Raw genomic sequence first — 25,504 nt, 5'->3', positions numbered from 1 at the left:
GAGAAAGTAGTTTGCTGAGAAACTCAAAGCTGGGCTAGAAAAATAAACTTCAAAATATCGCTCATTAAAGTATGAGGTTATCCTAAATTAAGGAGACACCTGAATCTCAAACATTCCTAGTAAACAACTGCTAGAAACTTTTTTAAATGAAGAAAGAAATTGCATGAGATACTACAAAAATATTAGTTTAAAGACGACCAGAAATGTTATTTATACTAGAAATGAGGTAATCAAATGTGATCAAAGATATTTTGGAGAGAAGGATTTGGTTTTTCAGAAGGAGTTGGGAAATCAAAAATGCTATTATCAAATCGAAGAAAGGATGGTGAGATTTAATCTAAACAAACTTGGTAATATTAACAAGGACTAAGCAATGAAGGCTGAGACAGACACACTAAGAGACAGTACCAAACAGCTGTGCTGCACTTCACAAGACAGTTCACTGCAGGCCCAGCTGGCCAGCTACACTTTGTGGCACTCTTCAAACTTATACTTGACTTTTTCCTTAATCAGTTTCAGCTTGCAGAAAGGTAGGAGGAAGAGACAGGGTCAAAATCATGTTCTAGCAATACCTAGGCTCCAGAATTCCAACAGGGACAGACAACATCGCAACTTCACCACTCTTCCTTACAAACTGATGAAATTAAGGGAGAAAATTCTACACAAAAAATGGCAAATATTTCACCAAGTTAAACACGAACTAGAAGAACATAATTTTCTCCTCACCTTTTACAACGTATCACACCATTAGGAAGGAGTGGAGAAAATTGGGAAGACGGAAGTACACATTCCTTCAAGCTGAAGCATTTTTATTAAATACTAGCTATCTGGATGCTCTCCTAGCAATAGTCAACTATTTAATTGTTACCAGCTTTTAAGACTACCAAAACTCGGTGAAGAACAGTTGATTGGAACTGCAGGAAATTTATTAGTATTGTTCACAAGTGTTACTCTATATCTAATGTCTACACCCATTATTGCATTTATTTTCTACAGCTCTCCACAGTCTTTGGTACACAGGGAAGGATGGCACTAGATATGGCTATGGTATGCATGAACTGGTTGACTGCAATTCCATCCAGCTTTCCTTCAGTAAAACAGGAGGAACAGTTATTTCTCTGATTGTTTTCACTCTGAATATGGAGATATTCAGATATATGCTTCCATTCTAAAGATTAGCTCTGTAAATACTGGGAAGTAATTAGAGGACAAGAATATCAGTAAGGAATGTTATTAGTCCAAGACAATAGCCTATCGCTATTCCACTTTTAGTCCCTGAGACTTTGTAGAAAAAATGGTATTCCAAGTGATCCCAACAAAGTACAGTTTTGAGTGAAATGTAAAAAGAGAATAGCCCAAGAGAGATGAACTTTTTACTTTTAATATTAGCCAAGCCTCTTCTGAAAGCATATGTTGCGTAGTCACAGGAGTTAAGATGAAGGCTGTACAAACATGGCATGTAATTAACCAGAAATGAGGAATTTCCTTTTATATACAAAGTATGAAGTCTGTATGTATTAAGTATAGACAAAAAAATACCCAACATACTTACAGGTGCTCCATAACCAAAGATGTGTACTCACCTTTCATTAAGAGTTACACTATAGTATTACCAATTTTTAAATTAAGCATTATAATTTTTTAAAATGTGAAGACAAGGGACATATACCAGAGGAAGACATTTCATATACCTGTTCTCCTTGCCATTTTGTATCACTGAATGCCTATCAGCAGTGGTTCTTTCACTACAAACATATGTGTTGCGCCGTGTCATTGCTCCAGGGGCAGTATTATTCTACAATTAAAAAAGAGGCTTGTTATTCTCCATAGAAGGCTTTTCTGGGGTTAAGTCTATATATAATTGAAGGCTGTCTTACTTCATGCTAGTTCTACACAGTCATAGAACCTACAAAAACTAAGTTAAGTAATATAAAAACACCCTCAAGCATTTTTTAGGTACAATGCAATCAGAAAAAGTAATTCTAATGAGTTTTTCTTGTAGTTCATGTTGATGGCTTGAAATTAGTATAATTTAGTCTTTAATAACCAAAGTTCTGAATTACATAATCTCAGCAGGTATAGCACTCATCTACATCTGGATATCCTATGTCTTTAGAGCCCATTTTTAATACTTCACCACTTGTAGACTGTAGACTTTCATACCCTTAAACAAGACAGGAAAAGCAAAGACTTAAGAAACAAATGTGATAGAACTCAGTGGGAAGGTAAACATGAACTTTAAATATTAAAATACTATAAAACACTACACAAGTTTTGAAAACAGGGAAGAGTAAGTCAAATTTAAAGAGACAAATTGCAGAGACTTTTACTCAAGACATTTTTTAAATTATACATTGAAATACAAGCGTAATACATTGAGGACAAGAGAACCAGGGTAACTTAAACTACAGACCTTACTTTAGAGGGGAGTAAAGAAATAGAATTACTTTGCCTCTGTCTTTACAGAGAAAGAGGGTGGAGATATGCCCAAGTTGGCGGTCAATTTTCCAGGAACGACTGAGAAGCTAGGTAATTCACAGATAACAGAATTACAAAATGTTAGATGCAGTTACTATAGGAAAAGCATGGTGGTCCAGATAAACATGCACCCCCAGGTTCTAGAGGAAGTAAAAGCTGGCAAGCCTTACATTTATTTTCTTCCCACCCCAAGAACATAACACAGGAAACTGCATATTGTTGTAAAGTGGAGAAAACCTTTATAAATTGTCTTTAAAGAAAAGGATCACGGGGCAAAGCAGGAAGCAAAATAGGCTATTAACTTTAAACATCACTGCTCAGGAAAGTCTTGGGGAAGCTAGCTTAAGGGGACGACTGTTCAGCACCTTGGATAAGCACGTGTTGAATACGGATGGCCACTAAGAATCAGGCAGGGGACTTCATGCTCAACTAACCTTTTGGAGTTCTTTGAAGAATTACTGCTATGATAGACAAGGGAAATTCAGTGGATTTTAAAAATAGCATTAAGAAAAGGTTTTGCATAAATGGTCACAGTAGAGAGTTATGGGAAGGAGGAAAAAAAAAAAAGAAAGGAAAAACTATTTCAAAGCACGAGAGCAGCCAAACCTTTTCTGTCTCCGAACCTGAAATAAAACTGTTAAAGTGGAGTATTCTCAACAACCAACAAAAGCATTGCCAATTACTTAATACAAAATATTGTAAGCAACATGATTTCCAAGCTGCTGATTTAACAATGAAGCCATCTTGCCTGTTTTTTTTAAAGACTGTTGACTTGCTATACATCTTTAAGTGAATGTACCAATAAAAATGGGAAAGTGAACTGTGCAACCTCCTGGTGTTAAAAAGTACAAAGAGTATCAGGAGTACTTTAGATTTTCAGAGCTATTAATTAAATAGTAAAATGCATGTAGTTGTCTCAAGGGTTCTCAAGTATTCTTCACTGCATATTCCTTTAGGGATAGGCATGTGACAGGCACCAGCGGAAGCCCTCCTGGCCCTTTCCTTGTACTTTATTCCTTACCCTCCTGGCCCTTTCCTTGTACTTTATTCCTTACATATCTCTTGTCTTCAAATGTGTTTATTTAAAAACCAACACTGATTCTTCTACGTTCGCCTGACACTTGTCCACATGCAAACTCTCCTCTCTTTACTAATCTTGCTAGCAATGAAAGTGTGAGCCTAACATCAAGTTTTGCTTGTATGTTCTTAAGAAGTCACACTGTGCAGGACACTTTGTGGAGCCTGAACAAACTAGCGGTGAAGTATTATATATTAGTATTTACAAACTATTTTGTTCCGTGTTCCTGTACATTATTAGTGAATGAAGCACTCAGAATATCAGACTCTTTTTCTGGTGGAAAATATGCACAATAATGAGTGGCTTCCTTCTTTCCACCTGCCCCCTTGGAACAGTAAATAAATAATCCTTTTCCTTGAGAAGTGATCACAAACATTAAAATGTGCTGCAACACTGCACATGTAGAAAGACAAGACAACAATCTCTGTACTGGACCAAACTTTAAAGGCCAGGCGTTTTCAGGTTTGGGAGCAGACAAGTTTTGGTGTTCATATTGGAAATCCAAGGACTCTGAAGATGCGTTTTCCCAGCTCTTTCTTGAACCCAAAGATAGATTAATCAGTATACATTTTTCCTTCTATTTGGCTCAGGTTTAAGAGGTCATGAGAGGAGATTTCAGCATTTTAAGTTTTCAAATTTCAGTTTTAACAAGAATACAGTTCTGGTATTGGAGCCTTTACACTTTTTAGTGTACAATCTTTCATGATTCATTGAGAAGTTCTTCCACTATGACTTTTTTGTGCAGCCAAAACTACAGACTATTAATCTCTGGACATGACTAAGTTGCACAGGTACACAGCACTGGAAGCCTAAAACTGCTGTCAACAGCACCATGTTCCCCATAGAATGACAACTCCTAGGGTTAGCTGCATAAATTCATCCTTGTGGCATCATCTGCCTTCTTTGCAGGAGGTGCTGACACTGCAAAAGCACATATTGAGACTTCTGAGCATATGCACTAAGTCCAATCACAGTACAAAGGATGATTTGGTGGTAGAGAGTCCTCCTCTCTTCCTAGAGAGTCTCATGCCCACTGCTTAGGCAGGCTCTTTTCACATTAAAGAGACACCAAGGAGAGGACTGATGAAAAACTTTTGAGGATAAGCTTCTGAAAAAAATGTAAGAACTGATCTATTTACTATGACTGCTGGTATGCTTTTTGGTCCTAAATGGTATTCCAAACATATCATTTATTCTGTTCTTCAAATTTTCTTAAGTGATACCAAGAACTCTGGGGCAGCCTTATTGCAAGCACAGAGAACAAATTGAGAGCTGAGTAATAAAGAGTTATTAGTCACTGCTAACTAGGCAACTCCTGTAGAAGGTTTTTGTTATTAATTTGGAATTTGCCCAATGAATTTGAAGATTTTTGATCTGCAGTTGTTCAGCTTGCAGAACTATTTAGTTTGCAAGAGTTTAAATGCTCTGTCAACTTTGTAAGTACTGCTTGGACGCCCTTACTCCAACCCCAGACTTAGCTGTCTGCCCTACAACACAACTCTTATACTTAAGTGTGTGCTTGTAAGCTTTGCTATTCAACAAGAGCAGCACATAACTGGCTAAGGGTCTCCAGCCAGAACTAGTCTGACCACTTTTGCTTTATCTGCTTTTAAACAGTTTTTTCCCTTCAGTGATTTTCTCAACATATTTCTCATTTTAAAACTTAAGTTCTAAGTGTTCAGTGAGAACACAAACTCTCTCCACCTCAAGCTTTTTTCAGCTTCAGGACAGTATAGCAGCACCAACATCCTTTTTAATCCTACAGATGCATGCCAATACTGTAAGCAATAAAACTCCCTTCTCAGTTCCAGCAATTATGTAGTAAGGCAGTACCTCCTTGCATTTCCAAGAGCCAGAAAGAATAATCTCTAGCAGGGAAAAAGCCAAAAAACAACCAAACAAAAAACACACAGGAGAGTTTGCACTGTCTGACATGAAGAGCTATGAACAGAGACCATTTTAAACACTAATTAAGGGACATCACAAGTCTGATTCCATCACCTTAAACCATTGCTTTTAAGAGATCAGTTGGATCAGTTGCACACTGAATGAGAAGTGTCCCATGGTTATCAGATCAAATTTTATTTCAGCTACACTAGTATGAAATTTGATATATGACTACTGAATAAATCCCCAGGATCCAGGGGTGGTGTAGAAATACGAATCAAAACACAGAAAGATTTGTAAAATATGTTGTAACTGTGATGCAAAGCCATTGAATAAGCACTAAACAATACTGAGCGTAGCCCAATGTAGGACTAAACTGATTTGATTATCCTAGTATTTGAGACTTTGTAGCTATGCACTGTCATGTAAGAAGAAACTAAGCCTGAATGGTTTCTGGACTGATAGAAAAAACAAGGGAAAGAGATCACACACACAAAAAAAAAAAAAAAATCAGAAAATGGTCCCCCAAAATTCTGAGCTCTTGTTCACATTTATGAGTAACAGGTGCTACAGTAGGAGACATGTCTTTCCAAAGAAACTTTGACTTTAGCCAAGTCACTATCAGCCACTGAGCCAACTGACAACACAGAGCCAATAAAGTAAAATTAACCTTATTTTACTTCTTTCACTTCAGATTGTCAAAAAGCTGTGAGCTCCGGAAGTTCTGTTCTAATTTAAGTAACGGTGCAGAGCATATGACAAAATATGACAGCTTTGTGGGAAAAGATTTAAAGAAAAATAAATCACTTAATTGAAAGTTGAGTAAAGGACTGGGAAGTAGCAGCTTCTGAAAACAAGGAAGTTTTTCAATAGAAAATTCCAAAGTTTTATAAACTAGATGTTACAAGACTCAAGAGTTGTTGTGTGAAAACATACCTCAGAGGGAGGTACCAGAGAATCTGCAAGTTAAAGCCAAACCAAGCAGAAGATTTTCTCTCTTGACACACTGCCTACTGCTCAACCCTGTAAATTCACCAGTGGCACACTTCAGTGTGGTGCAGGTTTTTTTATTGTTGAGGTTTGAAGGCAGATGGGGGAAGCCCACAAGTACAGAAGCCAGGCACACAGCTTTTAAATGCAGGTTGAAATACACCTTTGAATGGTTTTTAGAGCTACATGTCTTTGATAATATACATAACTATGACTTGGAATAGCCTTTTTAAGAACAAAAATTAGGTGGCTCCTTTTACACAGGAAACTACAAAATAGAATAATAAACCCAGAAATTTTGTTGTTCTGTACAGAGGCCAGAAAGAGTAGCTGTTGGTATGAGAAGTAATCTAACTTCTAAGACATTTCAAGGGACAGCCTTTGTGTTCCAATCTCTTTTTTCTTTTTGAAATTATTTTTCGTACTCAAATTGTTCACTAACAGCTACTAGTGCTAATGATTAATACCTACATACTACAGGAACATTAAGAGGTAATTTAAGTAGCTGACTGATGCAGGGGTAAAAAGATGCAACAATATGTGGTACCTACATTTACTCTTGATGAAAAGTAGTATCAACACCACTGATAAATCACTGGTTTGAGACTTTTCCACTTCTCAAAAACATTTCATGGTCTTGATAAAAAAAGACATTTTTACTTACACTAGGAACAGCTGAACTTTTCTTACGTTCAGGAATATCAGCCTTATTTGGATTGCTGGCATTTCCAAGCATCGGACTAGCTGGTGCAATTCCTCTTCCTGCAACAGCACTGCTGCTGGATTTTCTTGCCTGAATTCCTTCTTCTTTGAGGTCACTCTCTGTAGTACTAGTCTGGCTTCTTTTGGGATATGCCACTACTGAGGGGATGGATGGTCCAGCTTAAAAAAACAAACAAAAGAAACAGGAAAAGGCCTTTTCTTCTCAGAAGTTCAGCAGCTATCTTTTCACTACAATGGAAATGTATCACACATGAGAATCAAAACAATTAACACTTGGAATCAGAGTTGCAAAAAATACAGTTATTTAAAATTATTGAAATACGTGTATTTCAGAAGACAGTAAAACACCAAAAAAAACCTTTCCATGTGAAGACACTACTTGGTTTCCATGAAAGAATTACTAATTTTACAGAGGCTTCTTGTATTCTGAGTACTGACACCAGTTTCACTTGCTAGGAAAAACCCTCTAGAGTCATCTTAAAGACGCTTAACAAGTAACTGATTCATTCAAACCAGGCAATCCTCCATTAGCACAAAGCTGGCACATGCTGCTCAAGTCAATTTCTGATAAAACCAGGCTCCTGAGACGGTATAGCAGTGGTTTGCCACCAGCTTTCTCAGGTGTGCCAGGGACAGAAAACTTTCTGCACACCTGGTTGAGAGTGTGGCAGCCTGTTCAACAGTCCCAAGTTACCTCTTGCTTTAGGAAGTTCCTGGACACTGGGAAAAGCCTGTGTAGATATCAAGATTGTGTTTTCTGCTGCCTAAATTACACCTCCTCAGAAGACCATACATGAAGATACATTAACTCTCTTGTTAGTGTTTTAATAATAAGACATCAGAAAGTCCATGTATATACACACACATAAAAATGCATAGAAATATATACAAAATACACACACATAAACAAAGATCACAAAACACAGTAACCTCAGTAAAACCACAGTAATCTCAGGAAACTCCCCAAGGAAAGCAACCTTTGAATGCACTTAAGGTATTCAAAAGTAGACCTAAACAGAGACTCCTTTTATGAGTCACTGTTTTAGCAGGAAGATGCTTAAGATAGTTAGAAAACCCTAAGCTACTGTCTTGCACACTTATTAAGTGGAAGATTTCTAAGTTTGTCCAAGTCACTGTTCTTCAGAAATTTAATTCCTGCAGGACAATCAAGTGACACTACCCTCAGGAAACAAGAAATACTGGAAAGCTGACATTTCTTCAAGTTTTAGACACAAGTTGACCTACTAGTGTCAAAAGAAAACAAAAGCTGAGCAGACACACAAGAGCATGGGGGAGGAGTACTGTGCTTTTTCCAAAAAATAAGAGGGCTCTTCATTTGTCTAACAAGACTTTCCCAGTACAGTGAGAAATGCAAGGAATAGCACAAGGCAGAATAAAAGAATGAAGTTGGTGCATTCAGTATTCATCTAGAAGCTGGTTTTGAACATTAGTTATTCAGTAAATTATTTAGCCACCATGCTGTTATGCTTCTTGCCTTTGGGGGATGGAGACAAATTCATAGATGGAACAGAACTGGAAGCCATTACATTCTACAACACTGAAAATTGTAATTGCTCACCGTGATCACTGTACCGCCGCTGTTTCTGGCTAGAAGATATGCTTCTCTGAACTTTGTGATGAGGAGATTGTCCAGTGCTATTATTAAGATCACTACTTGGCCTAACTTTGGCAAGTGAAAGATTGCTGCTGGAGCTTGAATCACTTGCATCCAACTACAATACAAATGAGAATATTAAAACAAGGAGTTCAGATAAAAATTAAACATCTACCACATTATGGGAGCAGTTACAGGGAAGCAGAAGAATGATAGCTCTGCTACATAGGAAATTTTGTGACAGTAAAGAATCTGCTTAGAGGCCTCAAGTTCTCTTTGATTGCTGTGCAACTGTCTTAGGTAAAGCTCAGCAGAATTTGCAGCTCCTCGAAGGACAACTAGATAAAGAAAATCTCACTCTACTTTCAGTACTCTCTGCTAAGACTTTAACAGGAAGAGAGTACACACTTTGTGAAAGCCATCAAACTAACTCCTCCAGCAGAGGAACAAAGAGCATCTTATTGATGCCAAGCCCTCTTTGCATCACATGCAAAGGTAATCTACAATGCAGGAACTTTTTAGGTTCATCAGTCCTGATTCTTGGCTCTCTTAAAACACTTACACAGCTGGCACATTCATGCTCGAGCTCCTAGACTAGACAGGACAGTAACTGGTATACAAAGTCCTTTAGAAGAGTAACTGCTGAGCAAGCAGGGTCATTTTGGGGAGCCTAAAGGCAAAAGTTTAACTGAGAATGGTGTGAGGAAAAAACCCTGCATTCATCTGAACAGCTGACACTGATGATTAGAATAATGTGATTTTAAGTGTCATGGACTTTTGTGCAGGAATGCAATGCCTACAATTACTGACTTAAATATTGTTTCTTACTTAGGTAAGGATACTTTTCAACTCCTTTGTTTCTTTGTGTTACTAAGAATAGTACTTACCTCTGATGACTTTCTTCCTAGCAGTAAATACGTAGCTGTGATTTCATCATACTTCATTTTACTGAGGGATTCTTGAATTTCTTCTTGAGAATATCCCATTCCTACCATAATATCTAAAAACAAACACACATTCTATAAATGACAGAAACACTCTTGATGTTTAAGCTGGATAAGTGTTTAAGTTCAAGAGAAAGAATGGAACATTTAAAGAATTAAACAGAACAATTAAATGTGAAAACATAAGCCTGATGAAACTTCAATATTAATAAGACTAGTTGATTTTTTTCCAAATGGCAAACAGAGCAGTAGAGGGAAAAAACCCTCACCTATATCATGCAAACAATATTATATTCTGAAAAATACTGGATTACCTATTCTTTTCTGGTCCGAGATGTCTAGTTCTGGTTCAACGAAAGGTTTAAGTTCATCCTCCTCATGCCCTGCGTTGATCCACCTGTCCTTCATAATTTGCTGTAAAATACCGGATTTTGTTAGTACAGTACACTTATCAGCACAGACAAGGAATTGCTGAAAGAACAACTCCCCTATCTATCAAACACTAAAGACACTTCTAATTTTCTGTTTCCGGAACAGGTCCCAGTACCTATTCAGTTTTGTCTTGCTCCAGTGAGAAGAAGCAGCTAAGCACATCAAGCCAAGCTGCCTCCCAGTCAGCTGCATTCCAGCACATAGCTGAAAGCTAAAAGCCTGTAACCAGAACAGAAGCAGTGCAACAAATCTGATAGCAGAGTCTAGTAGGTCCAGCCTTAACTATGGAAGTCCACTGTAGCCAGTATTGTCTTGGCCTTTCTCCTTCTTGATAGTACAAAATGCAGGCAAAAGACAACGACAAAACCACCTAGCAGCCAGTACTGCCAGTTCACACTTGAAAATGTGGTATAAAATATCCTGGTGGATCATCTATTAATACAAGAATCCACAAGGTAACCATCAGGAAAAGTTATATGACACATGCAATGTAGTGTCACATTAATTTTGACAGTAACTGCAGAATCAGGTGTTTTGTAACCCCAGTAAATAAAATCTTTTAAAAAGTCAACAGACTTTACTCAACACTCCTCCTCCTAAACCCAATCCAAGTAACTATTCAGGAACGGTATGACAGCATGTTACAGCTCAAAAATGCAGTTCATAAAATACATTGTCTAGTTTTGTGATGCATCTTATTACCTCTAGAGTGCCTCTTTTTGTTGGGTTTAGCACCAGGAAACGTTTGAGGAGGTTTTCACAGTCTGTGGACATGTAGAAAGGAATCCTGTATTTTCCCCTTAGCACTCTTTCTCTAAGTTCCTTAGGAACAGAAGAACAAACAGTTTTAAGCAGCAAGTCACTTAAAACATTAGATAAACATGCCAAGCACTAAAAAGACGCACCTTTAAGTTCTGTCCATCAAAAGGAAGAGATCCACTCACAAGAGTATAGAGAATAACACCTAAACTCCAAACATCTACTTCAGGTCCATCATATTTCTTCCCTTGAAAGAGTTCTGGAGCAGCATATGGTGGGCTGCCACAAAAGGTGTCCAGTTTATTTCCAACTGTAAACTCATTGCTAAACCCAAAGTCAGCTATTTTAATGTTCATATCTGCATCTAGCAATAGGTTTTCAGCCTGGAAGAAAAAGAATGGTTTGTAAGATGAACTTAGAATACTTGATTCAGAACGATACTGCTCATTTTTAATCAGAAGAAAATAGGCTGAAATAATGCTTAACATTCCTTGCCTTGTAAGGTCTTTAGGTGTGCTTTAGTCTATCATTCACATATCCCCTATTTTAAGAGACTCCAGACCACAGCTTCAGACTATGGGAGGTTTTTTTCAGGTGTTCGGGGTTTTTCTGTTGTTGTTTGGGTTTTTTTTTAAGTTGGTGGGGTTTTGTTGTTCATTTACTTTTGATGGTTTTGGGGTTTTTTTGTTTGTTTGTTTGCTTTATTTAAGTTACAAAGCTATGATATGTTGCACAAGTTATGTGGCTACACTATTAAGATTGAAAGCACAGTTTAAAGAAAGGATATACCATTTCATGCCAAGCTACACTTCAGTTTCATCATTGTAATTGATAATTCACTCTGGTTTAGACCAGAACTTGTCATACTTCTATCAAACTGACCTGCATCAGATTTGAGTCTGACCACAGGGTGAAAGACTATCTTTCAGTAGTCACAGAAACTTGTATTTAAATGCCTTACAAAGTCTTCTTCCTTTTATTTGAAATGGTTCTATACTGTAAACACACTTCAAAGTTTGCTAGAACGTTAACAAACAAAACAGAAACACCAAAAAACAAAACCAGAAAGCTTAATGTTCACTACAATAAAGATCACATCCACAGGTACAGAAGTTGACACACGCACACTTCACATATTTTCCACTCACCTTGAGATCTCTATGAACAATGTGCTTTTGATGGCAATACTGCACTGCAGATACTATCTGGATAGAAAACAAGCCCAATTATGTAAGTGACATCTCAAAGAAACAGGAGTTTTCATCAGAAAGTTCCATGTTTACTACTAAAGCTGACACATACTTACCCACTTAGAGCTACATAGTCAACTACTACAGTGATCACCAAATTTGCAGAAAAGCTGCTTAATAACTTAGGTGTTTGTTATTTGATCTGTTTGGTTTCTACTACACTTGAAAGAGGATTTTGTTTTTCCTGTGTGGCTAATTATAGACCAGTAGAAACAATGACTTTCAGAAAGGTTATTGAAGTATTTCCATTCCAATACTGTATACAGCTATAAAAGCTTTCTCTCTGGACTAATGTTTTTCAGGTCTCCCTCCAAAAGTGTTTTTTCAGCTGCAGAATGGAGAAAAAAGGCTAAGAAACAGGTTTAGCTACTGGAGGAAAACACTGGGAAACAGCTTGTCAAAACTTGCACAGTGAGAAGCAACTATGCATCTGACAAAGGCATGCTGTCCAAGCGCATATGGTTTATCACATTTTTTTATACTGTAGAAGAGTAGCAAGCTCAATGGAAAAAATTCTCCAAGTCTCTCAAATGTAATAGGGTAATTTCTTTCATCGTAATTTCCAAACATCATTGAATTTTTCCTGCTTTGTATAGCAAAGTATGTAAGTTATATGCACAGTACAGCATCCTAGCATACGCTTTAGTCACAACCACTGCTGCAGAACTTGCATGTATGGAAAACCTGGGCAAAGTCTTATCATTACATGATCATTAATGCTGTCAAATGTATGTATGCAGCATACATGGTTGGAAGTGAGGCAGATGTTATAACTTAAAATTATGTGAAACTGCACATAAAAATAATTTACTCTAATAACTGTGCTTAAATAAACATATTAAGATTTCCAACACAAAAAGGCGAGGTATCATTACTGTTACAAGAAATAATTCATGATGAGACTGCCCAGCTTAGCTGATGCATCCTTCTGTAGTGTAAGACACAATGGCTCTCCCTCCCAGTATTTTGAGTAGGTGAAAGTAAGGTTCTTGGTAAGTCAAACAACTGACCTACCTACAGTCATTTTTGCATTTGAAACCTAAGCACCAATGTTATGATCCTTGTACCCTTGTATTATTGAATTACACACATGCAAAATGCTACCTTAGAAACCAAGCAGTCTATGAAAAGCTGCAATATTTCCATTCCCTACACTTTCAATCTGTTTCTTTCTCTAGAGGAGAGGCACAAAAATGATATCAAGGCTGGAACACTTCTATGAAGAAAGGCAGAGAGAGGTGGAGTTGTTCAGGCTGCAGAGCAGAAGGCTCCTGGAAGACCTTATTTGTGACCTTTCAGTACTTAAATGGAGCATACAAGAAAGATGGGGACAATGTTTTCAGCAGAACCTGCTGCGACAGGACAAGAGGTGATGGTTTTAAACCAAAAAGAGGGAAGATTTAGACTAAATATAAGGAAGACATTTTTTACAATGAGGGTGGTGAAACACTGGAACATATTGCCCAAGGATGCTGTACATGCTCCATCCCTGCAAACATGTATGGTCAGGTGAGATGGGGCACTGAGCACTCTGAACCTTTTCTACACAGTTCCTGATAAAAAAAAAATGATGACAGAGAACAGTTAAAGCCATCCCTGTCCGTGTTACAGGGAGTTGGAACTACATGGTCTTTAAGGTCCCTTCCAACCCAAACCATGCCATGATCCCAAACTCCAAGTTCAGTTTTTTACCGTTACTGAAATAGCCCACACCACTACCTGTATCATCCTTTTGGGTTTCCTTACTTTCTCTCTGATACCATTACTTTACTGTCAGTTGCAAGCTCGCTCTGCAGGGGCTCTAAAGGCTGACAGCACAAGGAACACCTCAAACTTTATTTGGGACTGCAGAGATACGGCACTATACCCTCTCACTCCTAAACTGCTTTTACTCTGACTATCTGACTAAAGAAGGGCTTGCAGACAAATAGAAGTTTCCTTCAGAGATGCTTTTGAATTACACTGCACTGCAACAAAATAGCACAGAGACTGCAAAACTGCCTCCAATCTAAATGGAAGGGAAATAATGTAATGTGTATAACGTTAATAATTAAGGAGCAACAGTCAGAAGTGAATGAAAAAATAGCACAAAGCACAGCTGCACTGGATTGACTCACTTTTCTTCCATCTTCCCCTTCCAGCCCCAACCTGCTTGAGCATGAGAAATCTGACAGTGCTCTGCAGGTAGGGAGCAGTAACAGAAGGACTTTTTTTTTTTTTTTTTGCTAGAGAGAACCGTTGGAGCTTTGAAATATATTTCTTGGGAGGAATTTTTTAAAAATAATTTATATAATCACAGGCTTTAAAGAACAAGTTAGAGCAAGTTACCTCTAGGCAGAGAAACCATTCTTAAGGAATGAAGGACAAGAGGATAGAAATACAGCCTCTCAAGATCCCTTCCACACCACCACAAGTGTTTTCTTCTTAAATGGAACACTAAAGTAAAGATGTATTTTGTTGAATTTCTACTCTTTTTCCCCAATATCTGTCCTAACATCTACCAGCATTAAGATTTCTGAACTGCCTCTGCAGGGATATCATGGGAAGACTGAAGGAGACCATTATCTAATTGGTTTCAGTAATGGAAGAGAAGGATTTTTGGGAGACCCTCTGCCACGAGTCTTAGTGTCCCATTTTTTAATTAATTTTTATCCAGATGGACAGATTTTTCTACAGAGGAGGAGGTAAGATTGAACCAGAGCTGTTTGGAAGTCTGTAACAGGAGACAAGGTGATATTAAGAACACAAAACTTCCTGGATTTGAATTTCTCACACATGGCTGCACAAAAGAACTTTGCAATGTAGAACGCAGAGCATGGCTGTGTTTTTAGTATTTGTACCCTCTCCTGTGGTCCTTGTCAAGTGTGACTGGAATAACACATTCTGCATTCTTTTTTCCTGCTAAAACCTTAAGTGTATGTAACAAAAAATTAGTTTGATTTTTTTTTTTCAGAAGCAAAAAGAGAATTACCAAATTCTGCTCTTTACTTGCTACAGAGGAACTGCCTTCTCAGATAAAACACAAGTGTTTGATCCAGAAATCACATCTACTCAAAGAAGAAATAGGATCTGAAGACACAATATAATACAACCTATTGTAAGAACTAAGCTTAATATCATGGCACAACTGTTTCTTCAGTTTAAACAGAGCCACCATCTGTTAAAACAGTTAACAAATTAAAAACAAAACAAAAAAACCTTTATGTCTTAAGTCCCTATCTAACCTAAGAACAGCTGTATTGAATCAGATAAAAGGTTTCCAGAGAGCATTTTCCCTCCACAACTGGCTAAAAGCTGTACCAAGTTATTCTGGAACTACAATAAGGTGAAATGAATAGCTTTATGACTCACATACTCAGTAACATCTAGTTTCCTTTTACACTGTCCCATGGCTAGAGTCCTAGCATCTAATAAACGCCATGCTCTGATCAAAGTTGTTTGATTTCTGTCCTGTGCACATGCCCTTCTCCCTAGTATTGCACAATGAGCTCATGCTATAGCTTCTTCTCCTTGGATTTCTCTTTTTTTCCCAGGTGCTCATGCTTTTGAAGCTCTCAAGAGCATCACATCTGAGACCAAAATCCTCTAGAATTCGTTGAGCTTGGTGGCCAGGAAGGCAGCTGTTGAGTGAGGAGAGAGCAAAGCTGCCTGTTGCAGGAGACAAGACATACACGAAAATTAAAACATACTTTTGTGTATTTCAGTGGATCACAGAATGAGAGAGGTTGGAAGGGACCTGTGAAGATCATCTAGTCCAATGCTCCTGATACAGCAGGATTTACTCACCTAGAATAAATCACACAGGAACATGTCCAGGTGGATTTTGAATGCCTTCAGAGATACAGACTTCACACCCTCTTTTGGCAGCCTGTTCCTGTGCTCTGCCACCCCCATAGTAAAGAATTTTCTTCTTATGTTTACATGGAACCTCCTGTGTTCCAGTTTGCGTCCATTGCCCCTTGTCCTGTCACTGGACACCACTGAAAGGAGCGTAGCTTCACCCTCCTGACATTTGCCCTTTAGATATTTATAAGCATTAACAAGATTCCTTCCTCAGTCTCCATTCAAGAGAGGGCACCTATCTCTCTTTAGAAGCAGCATTCTGCCTACTTGAGTACAAAAAATGGGGAAAAAAGGCACTGAGAATCTGAAGTACATGAAAATCAACTTTTGATAGGTCAAATACTCAGTTCAGCAGGTAATTTACCTTTTAAATTCTTTCCCTTCACATTTGTTTCTGAAAAATGAAGTTGCATATATCCTCTACTACCAACATTATCCCTTAAAACTAAGCACTAAGTATACCTGTAAAACGTGTTTGACCTGTCACCACAGGTCAAACTTAAAAGGGAAGATGAATTGTTAGGGGGGGAAAAAGGTAATTTTGAACAAACACGCAATTTCAACAGAATACTGCAAGTTCTTTTTCCACACAGGTCCTAATAAAAGAAATTGAGGACAAGGAGCAGCAAGCCATACTAGTATAAGTTTTCAATATTCACACCTGAGAGAGTAAAGAAAATCCTCTCAAATTACTCTGAATCTCTTCAAGCAATATTACAAAGAGCAAGGTAACAGCCTGGGATTTAGAGGAGATGGCTGAAGTGGGAATGACTGCTGCATAAACCATCACATCTACTGCAATACAGGAACACACACAAAAACCCCTCAGTCACAAAGGGAAGTTCTCTCTCTGCTGGAATATGAAAGGCAGGGAAGCAGCTTTAAAAAGGCATGTAAAATTTTGTTAAAAAAGAAGAAAGATTTTCTTTACTATGAAGTTGTATAACTCCAGAAAGCACAAATTACTTCCGGAGATATAAAGTCTGCAGCTGCTTTTTTTTTGGGTTTTGTTTGCTTGGGGGGGTTGGGGTTTTTTGCCTTTTCTTCTTCTTCTTTTTTTCCCCAAAAGATTAAAGAGGGTAAATAGAAAATTTAAAAGGGAAAAAAAAAAAAACCACACAAAGGAACAAATATTTCACAGAATCCTTTTGTTTCCTCCTTATTTGGTTTAAATAAATTTCTATATTTTCTCTACTTTCATTGCTACTTTTGAGCTTATTCCTTATCCTGCTGTCACACAGTTTTTACTATGAGGCAGAGGGAGCAAAACAATTGTGGCACAGTTTCCTGCTTCCCAAACTGCTCCTTCTGGTCACACTACACATACCAGAGAAATGCAGAAGTTTTATTTTGAAGGCATTTTGTGAAAGTAATTAACTGATTTCCTAGAAGTCTCATATCTCACATCAAATTTCTTCTGGTGTTATATGGCCACGCTTATGAAGTGAACCTACGGGAGCCTCCCCTTTCATCACTGAAAATGACTGTCACATCACTGCCACAATTCACCAGTTGAAAACCCCTACATATCATTCAATAAAACACTCTTGTCCCTATTCATTAAAGTGTCATTAAGAAGAAGAATAATTTTGATATTTATTACTTTTTACATTATCTAGGCTATCCAAGTGACCAAAGGCATGGAAATAACAGAAGCAAAAGAACAGGGTGTGGGGGGAAAAGTTGCTCAGACAGGTCAGAGCTGCAAATGAAACTCTACACGCTACACAAGCAGAGATTTGGAAATGCTTTTTACATATCTATGAAATTCCAACATCTTTGCAGGGCTAGTTTATCCATCATAAAGAAAACTAATGAAACTACTTTTCCATGACTTTTAGAACAACTATTAAACTTCATCTTTTTATGTAAGTGGATGGATGTGGACTGATCCCTGTTAGACACACCACCTGCATATTCTGAAACTGGCCTGTTTCATGTGAAGAATTTCCAAAATGGTACAGACCAGTTGAACTAAGGATTTATGAAATCAGTCCAGAGGAAATGCATTTTGGAATGGAGCATGCTTCCAGATACCACAGACACTGCATTTTGGCACTCCTGGACACCCGGACACAGTACTAAAGAAACTGGCACCACTGAATGGATTACTAATCCCCTCAAAGTACTACTCTAACCCAAGTTCTTCCTCACTCAGGACTACAAGTCCACAACATGCTAAACAACACAAGAGACATTTTACTCAATTTATCATTAAAAACAGAGAGTGGAAAGCTGACGTATAGGAACATTATACATACCTGTCTAAATTTAGCTCTAGCCTCCTTTTCCTTCATTCTTCCATGTGCAACCAGATAATCAAACACTTCCCCTACAATTCAATAACAAGAGAAATTAATGTTTAGTTCAGAATCTATTCCTCACTAGCAGCTGCCCACAGCAGCTTCACTGGAATGACTGAACTTCAAGTTCGTGATTACAGGCTAGTTCAAGCAAGAAACAACTGCTATGCAATTTACTATACCATCATCTCCTATACAAGAAACAGTAAGACTTCATGAATGACTGGATACAGACAAAAATCAACCCAAACATTTCCTTCCAATTATTTATGATAGAAACTGAGCAGCATACTTCTGTTTTATAAATAAAGATGACATGTGCCTCTTCACAGACTCTCACAAATATTTCTTTTGTCCCACAAAAACAAACAACCCCCCAAAACCAATAAAACCAAACCAATCACAAAAAAATCCTAAACCCAAGCCCAACCCCCCAAAACAAACAAAACGTTCCAAACAAACGCTTCATATGTGAGAACATATGACCATCATACCAGCACTAGAATTTTTCCTTTGTGCAAAAAAAAATTTTCTGACCAAGCCCAGAAACCTTAGCTTTAACCTAGGCTTGGAAGATACACTGAGAAGGATAATTCCTGAACAAGCTCAAAGTTCTATGGTTGTGGAAGGCTGAAGGAGATTACTAAAGATCTGATGTGTTTTGATTTTATCCCTTTAACTGATTCAGTCATTTTACGGCATGTCACAAACTGCTGTTCGGCCCATTGAAACACCTGATGTGTTTGTAAGAGCATGGAAGATTTGCATTACCAAGACCAAACAGTCACATACATAAGAACTCCTAAAAACTGGCTAGTTTTAAAAATTCTTCACTAATATGCAAAATTAATAAAAACTTCAGAGGTGGATCATATACCTAAATATCCCCCGCTAAACAAGAAAATGTTGTTTGGTAGTTAGCTGTCTCACAAGGGAAGAGTTGAGTAACTACACATTTTTGAAAAGAAGCAACTCCACCAAATTCAAAAACAAACAAACAAAAAAACCCCAAACACCCAAACCTCAGAGTCATGCAGCAGGAAAAGCAGCAACTGAGCAATCTTAGGGAACATCAGGATTTTACAAACTAGCCTTGCTTCCCTCCCTCTGCAGTGTTTCTTTTAATGATTGACTCAGATAACTCACAGCTCTCTCTTTGAAAATTTTGATGGAACAAACCTGAACACTTCTTCACAATTCAGGGAAAGGAACAACAGAGAAAGAATTATCCCAAATTAATGCAAAGTATTGCAGCTGTAGCGGCAGTTTCTTTCATTTTGCAGCCAAAGAGTTCATATGTATGATGCCTCATCAGTACTTTGATAAAGAGGAAATATGGGAAACTCATGCCTGCTACTGAGACTACCAGCCACTCCTGTCTTCCACAACATGGCATATGCAAAGGGTAGTACTCATGGCCTTTTACACCAGCACAGCATGTATCTCTCCATTACTAAGAAAGATCCTCACTGCTTTTAGAGAACTGCTGGACTTTCTGCCTCCTAAAAGCTAATCACTAGATGGCAACAGAACTTCACTTTTAACTCTTGTACCATCAAACAGCACAGAGATGGCTCCACAAACACCTGTCCTAACCAGTATTTTAACAACTTTGTTTCTGTTTAGACAAATCTTGGCTAGGTATTTTAGGGAGCTGCTAGAAGAAAACATAGGCAGGTAATCATTATTTGTAGTAATTAAACCACATCACCTAATGTCAGAGTTCAATGCTGATTTTCCTCTGAACAAAAAAAAGTCTTTGCACCTCCCTCTCAAAACTACAGTATCAGCTATGTGAGACTCCCAGCTGCTGATGCCACAGGGTCACATTGACAAGCTGAGTGCTATTAGATTTTAGCCAGCAAGGAGTAACTTAAGCCCAAATATCTTAATTGTAGCTCTGGTGAAAATATTTGACACTGCATGACGCATGATTCTACCCTCCCCACCACAATAAATAATGAATGTTTGAAGCTCTTCCTCAAATGGTGTAAAGCTTAAGCCTAACAATTTTTGGCAGTAGAAGGTCTCTGATTAAGATAAGCAAATGTCATCAACATGAAAACTGGAAGTTGCAGTATTCCTGCATTGAAAGCAACAATTAAACACAGAAATGTCTCATCTGAACATGTTTTTTACCCACTATCTTATAAAAAATAGGACTCCAGAGGAAGGGAGCTGAACCAATCAGTTTAGAAAGTCAGCATTTGTTATGGACAGGAAGAACTGATGGCCATGTATAGACCTGCATTGATTTTGACTTGTGAAAACAAAGCAAATGTTACCAAGCTGCAATAAATTCAAATGCTGGTTTTAAAAGTTACAATGAATTATGCTGCCCAAAGAAGTCCCAGAGAACATTAGAGATTCGTCTTATTATTTTACATTATTATGATATTAGTATTTGCTAAAAAAATATGGTAAAGAAAACAAGTGCTCTTCCCATTTGGCAGTTGGTTTAGATTTCTTATCACAGCAGAGAGGTACTTACCCCCACTTGCATATTCCATTATTAAATAGAGAGTTTTTTCAGTTTCAATGACTTCAAATAGTTTCACTAGAAAAGAAAGCCATTTATTCATTAGTTAACTGCTTGCAGAAAAATTATATTAGTAACACACACAATTCTGTCACAGAAAAGAACGCACAACTATTTCTTTGCTGCTTGACAATATCAGTGTATTGCTGTAAAGAGGCTTTTTCTATCTAACATTCCTAAATGGAATGTAACGTATTTGGTCAACTCACACAGCACACTTTCTCGAGAAACAATACTTTGCTGCTGTTACACAGGAAAAGCAACTAGATTAAGCAAAACTTCCACATATTTGAGCATCAACAATAGCCAATTTTTATGCACTGAACTAGCATACATGGTGACAACTGAGCTGTCGTTTTGCAGACAGTCCTGCAACAATACATGATTTAAATGTATAAATCCTGAACAATTTCTTGACCATTACTTGGGCTTAGTATACATTTACTTTTAATGAGAAGCTGGATTTAGTAAAAAATCAGTATTGTACTTAGAACCAAAATTATCAATTACCTATGCAAATAAGTTTTGTGGAGAGACCAAAACATTTTTTGCTTGGTTTGTTTTTGGATTTTGTTTGGGTTTGTTGTGTTTGTTTGAGGGTTTTTTTGCCTTTTTTTTTAAACACACAGCTCTGAAAAGTATTACTGCTACTTTACAGTAAATTAACAGAAATGTTTTTAAACTCATACCACAATTTCATCAGTGAAAAAGTTTGTATTTCTCCACAGTCAGAAACGTTAAAGAAATAAAGTACCTATATTTGGATGATTTAAGATCTTCATTATTCTTACTTCTCTAAAGAGCTGAAATAAACATAAAACATGAAATAAGTTAATGAAATAGCTAACAGACATTATTCCTAAAGCCTGATGACTTTGACAAACACAAAAGATAAGCATTACTATTAGTATTTCAATGGCAATAAGCACTTATTGAAGGCAAGAGTTAAGGGCCTGTTTCTTTTTAATATCTCTCTCTTGAAAAGACCCACACATAGCTCCAGAGATAAGTGATCTTAACTCTATGGTTCACAGACTTTCGGGGCCAGAAGACCGTTATGAACCCACACATCTTGCTGACCAGTGCATCTCACACCATCTCTCATCCTCTTCACAGAAAATACTGTTTTCAGAATTGTGTGAAACCCCTGAACCCCAAGCACCTTTTCAAGACCACTTCACTATGTTACTGGCATGTATCTACTTTCTCTTTGGCACTTTGATAAAGCCATGGAATTACTGTGCAACAACAGGAATTCACAGATTAAAAGCATCGGGAACTTTATCTCACACCAGAACCGTGTTATGCAACTACTCCAGCAAGGAGCAAATGTTAAGCAGAGATGGGGCGATGGGGAGACAAGGCTCCCCCTTGGCCCTTCAGAACTATTCCTGCAGCGTGACTGAGGCATAGTAGCATCAGCTCCTGGGTTTGTTGCTGCAGCTCCGCTGTGTCACTGCCATTCAGTCTCCACTCCTGCTCAGCCAGTACAACACACTGAATGTACTAGTCAAAATTAATAGGGCAGAACACAAATGGTGGTTTCCTGACCCCAGCAGTCATTATTTCAGGAGTACAGACTCAGAGAGACCCGCCTGCTCCCACCCTCTCTTCACCATCCACCTTCCCATGCAACAGGATTGGACTGCTTCCCTTGATGCAACATTGCTACTAACCCAGACAGATGGCACAAGGTCCAGGAATGAGTTTAACAGAAAACACTCAACTCACCAAATAAAAACCACTCCATCTGTAAGTTTCCTATTGTAGCTCCCTTACCCACCCCAGCACACCCATTTTGGCAGGATGGGTGGTGGTTAGAAAGTACAACTACCCATTTCAAGCTGCAGAATGATGTTACACCAACAGGCCTGCATTTAGTGACTGTAAGAAACCTTCTTCCACTCCTCGCTCCCCTAACAGCAATACCCATGCAAAGAGGGTTTTGCTTGAGTAGTTATTTCCACCGAGTTCAACTTTGCCTGTCACACAATAAACTCTGTCCTCCTGCAACTGGATGGTAACATGGGAATGACATTTAACAAATAAGTGAAAGAAAGCTTATTACTGATCAGCTGTTAATTATTTTTGCCTCTGAAAACTCTTACACAAAAGAAAATTATAAAATGCACATTGATCCCTAAGCCTAATACTAAAAATGCCATGGGTGTTGTTACTGCAATATAAAACATTGCTTTTCATGAAGTTGGTTAATAGCAGTTCTCCCAAAGAAGACCCAAGGTAAAAATTACTACCCAAAAAGCCCCAGAAGTGCCAATATTACTGACTTCTGAAAACCCTAAGCATTACCTTTTTAGACAGTACACAACACAGCAGTCCATTATGCAGCTGGTTTTCCTTTGCGACTGTTCCCATGCCAGCCTAAGACCCCAGAGGGTTGTCATTATTAATTCTTGATTATATTCTAACAGCATGCTTCAAAAAATTGGAGTAATCAAGAGGTTTTATTACAAACCTAACACCTACGTGCACAGAAATATCACTAATGTAACATCATATTGAAATTAATGTAAAGAGACTGAATCAGAAAAAAAAATCGACAGCTCCACAGCAATATAAACTTGGGAGAAATAGAGTTCTGTAAATAACAGACAACAGCACTGTTATTAATGACAAGAGAGCAAAAAATTGCTGCTGCAGTATTTGCTTCAGGTCAGATTTCAGATAAAAGTGAAGGCATGTAATATGTCTACATGTACTACTACTGACTCAAATATCTGTAGGTGTACTTACTCAATTAAAGCAAAAAAAAGTGAAATACAGAAAAACAGGAAACAAGAAAAAAGAGTCAACAAAACAAAATTCTTGTGCCTTTTTGTCTTTTAATGTAACAAAATGCTTTCTGATATTTCTGTGAAGACCAAGATTTGTGGAGCATCGCTCAACAGACCTTCTGCCCCACACTACAGCCACAGCTGTGAATGGCGCTATACGAACAGACAGTAAACCCAGTTTTCCAAATGTTTTTAATTATCTTATTATCCAGGTCTGTGCCTGACACTTCACTAGATGACAAGCCACTGAAATTAAATCAGGATTGACTGATCCAGTACACTTCTGGTCTTGCAAAATAAGAGTTTCAAAAACTATACATGCATTTTTAATTTTTCCCCGAGAGGGGTAAGTAAGCTGCCTTTTTAAACAAATAAAAACCCGAACAACACCACAACACTTTTGTTCCTGAAGCTTTTTTGTATATAATTAAACACAGTCAGCTACTTCACTCTCTCTCTGGTCATCATAAATTTAAAAGCAGTTGAATCTATAGCTATTTTTTTTTCTTATTTTTCATTCATCTCAGCTGAACTGGTATAGAATATATTCTGAATACTCCATTAATATTTTCAATCATAGCTTATATAACTGAAAGCCTCTGGTCAGCTTTCAAAGTTCTGAATACAGTTTGTGTAATTTGCTCTCAACTGATTGTTGGTATCTTCCACCCCCAATACTCAGATAAAGCCTATTGGGTCAGACTCTCACCAAGGGCAACTGCTGCACTGATGAAGACCTTGGCTGTTATTCAGCCATTAGCCTACTTATCATCAGCTCACCCACCTAAAAAAAAAAAAAAAAAAAAAAAAAAAAAGGAAAGATATGTTCATAGGATTAAGTATGTGAATACAGGCAGTTGTAATTAGTGCCACCAAACAAGAACAGTCAACCAAGGGCAATACAAAATGAGACAGCAAAAATTAGGCTAAAAATAATCACAAGACTATCATGTAAATGAATATATTAATTTCTTTTCTTCTTTTTTTTTTTTTAAACTAAAATATGCTGATTTGGCTGGAGATAGCTACTTCCTCCATTGTACACTGCATAACTTGGTCTGCTGTGATAGTCAGGCTCGTATCACATTTTGGGCTGCTCTAAATATACCACTGGTCCACAAGACGACTACTCTGCATTACTAACCTCAATGAAGCATGTCAAAAGTAGCTTCTACATGTGAGCCATTTGTTGAAGGGGGCAACTAGAAACAAGCTTTTAAAAAAAAAAATATTTTTGTCCCAGAGGAAATTAAAAATAAAAATACCTGAGAATAGGACACAAGCACCACCAAATTCTTTATCGTAATTTTAGTTAGAGATAAGTATATGCTTCAGATTGTGGATTGTGCTCCTCTAGTCATTCCAAATGTTATGTGTGGCATTATGACACAGAGAGCAACTTCCACAGGGAAGTCTGCAAATGCTTGACACTCTCTTATGTATTAAAAGTCTATTTCTGAAGGAGGAATACAATTTAAATCATCACACAACTTTCACACACCAAGCTGAAAAAATATTTCCTAGATTTTGTCCTCCCAAAATATTATGTCCATCAGCTTCTAGCAAATGAAGTAGTAATTATCATCACATAGTAAAACTTACTGAAAACAGGCAGGTGGGATAAAAGCCCACACAACTGAGGTTCTGTGCCACAGGAATACAGCAGCAGCAGATGTAACATTGGAGGACATAACGTGAAGTTTCTCAATATGGAAAATAATTTTCTTAGTTCAGGAACTTGTCACAATGAGACCATAAAGGAAGACAGCCAACTGAAAACTCTGCTTATGACTATTTTGTAATACAGAAATAAAAAACTACTCCCAAGTTGCTGAACAGCTCATTTCCATCAACAGGAGTTCTACAAA

General features: G+C 37.6%; 1 protein-coding gene across 5 annotated transcripts in view; it reads right to left on the bottom strand.

Annotated features, from left to right (window-relative positions):
• Positions 1-25,504, bottom strand: part of MARK3 (microtubule affinity regulating kinase 3) — a 60,752-nt gene that overhangs the window by 13,471 nt on the left and 21,777 nt on the right. For all 5 annotated transcript variants that reach the window (XM_054400598.1, XM_054400599.1, XM_054400600.1 and 2 more), the window contains 11 exons: positions 21,596-21,644; positions 20,794-20,859; positions 18,261-18,331; positions 12,055-12,111; positions 11,053-11,289; positions 10,850-10,969; positions 10,030-10,129; positions 9,659-9,771; positions 8,736-8,889; positions 7,098-7,315; positions 1,692-1,795 (listed from right to left, as the gene is read on the bottom strand). In XM_054400598.1, coding sequence (XP_054256573.1) covers positions 1,692-1,795; positions 7,098-7,315; positions 8,736-8,889; positions 9,659-9,771; positions 10,030-10,129; positions 10,850-10,969; positions 11,053-11,289; positions 12,055-12,111; positions 18,261-18,331; positions 20,794-20,859; positions 21,596-21,644 — 1,289 coding nt within the window. The remainder of the gene's footprint in view (positions 1-1,691; positions 1,796-7,097; positions 7,316-8,735; positions 8,890-9,658; positions 9,772-10,029; positions 10,130-10,849; positions 10,970-11,052; positions 11,290-12,054; positions 12,112-18,260; positions 18,332-20,793; positions 20,860-21,595; positions 21,645-25,504) is intronic.

The sequence above is a fragment of the Indicator indicator genome, chromosome 4, assembly GCF_027791375.1.
Source record: "Indicator indicator isolate 239-I01 chromosome 4, UM_Iind_1.1, whole genome shotgun sequence".
In the NCBI taxonomy this organism is placed as follows: Eukaryota; Metazoa; Chordata; class Aves; order Piciformes; family Indicatoridae; genus Indicator; species Indicator indicator.
This window is presented reverse-complemented; position numbering and strand designations above follow the sequence as displayed.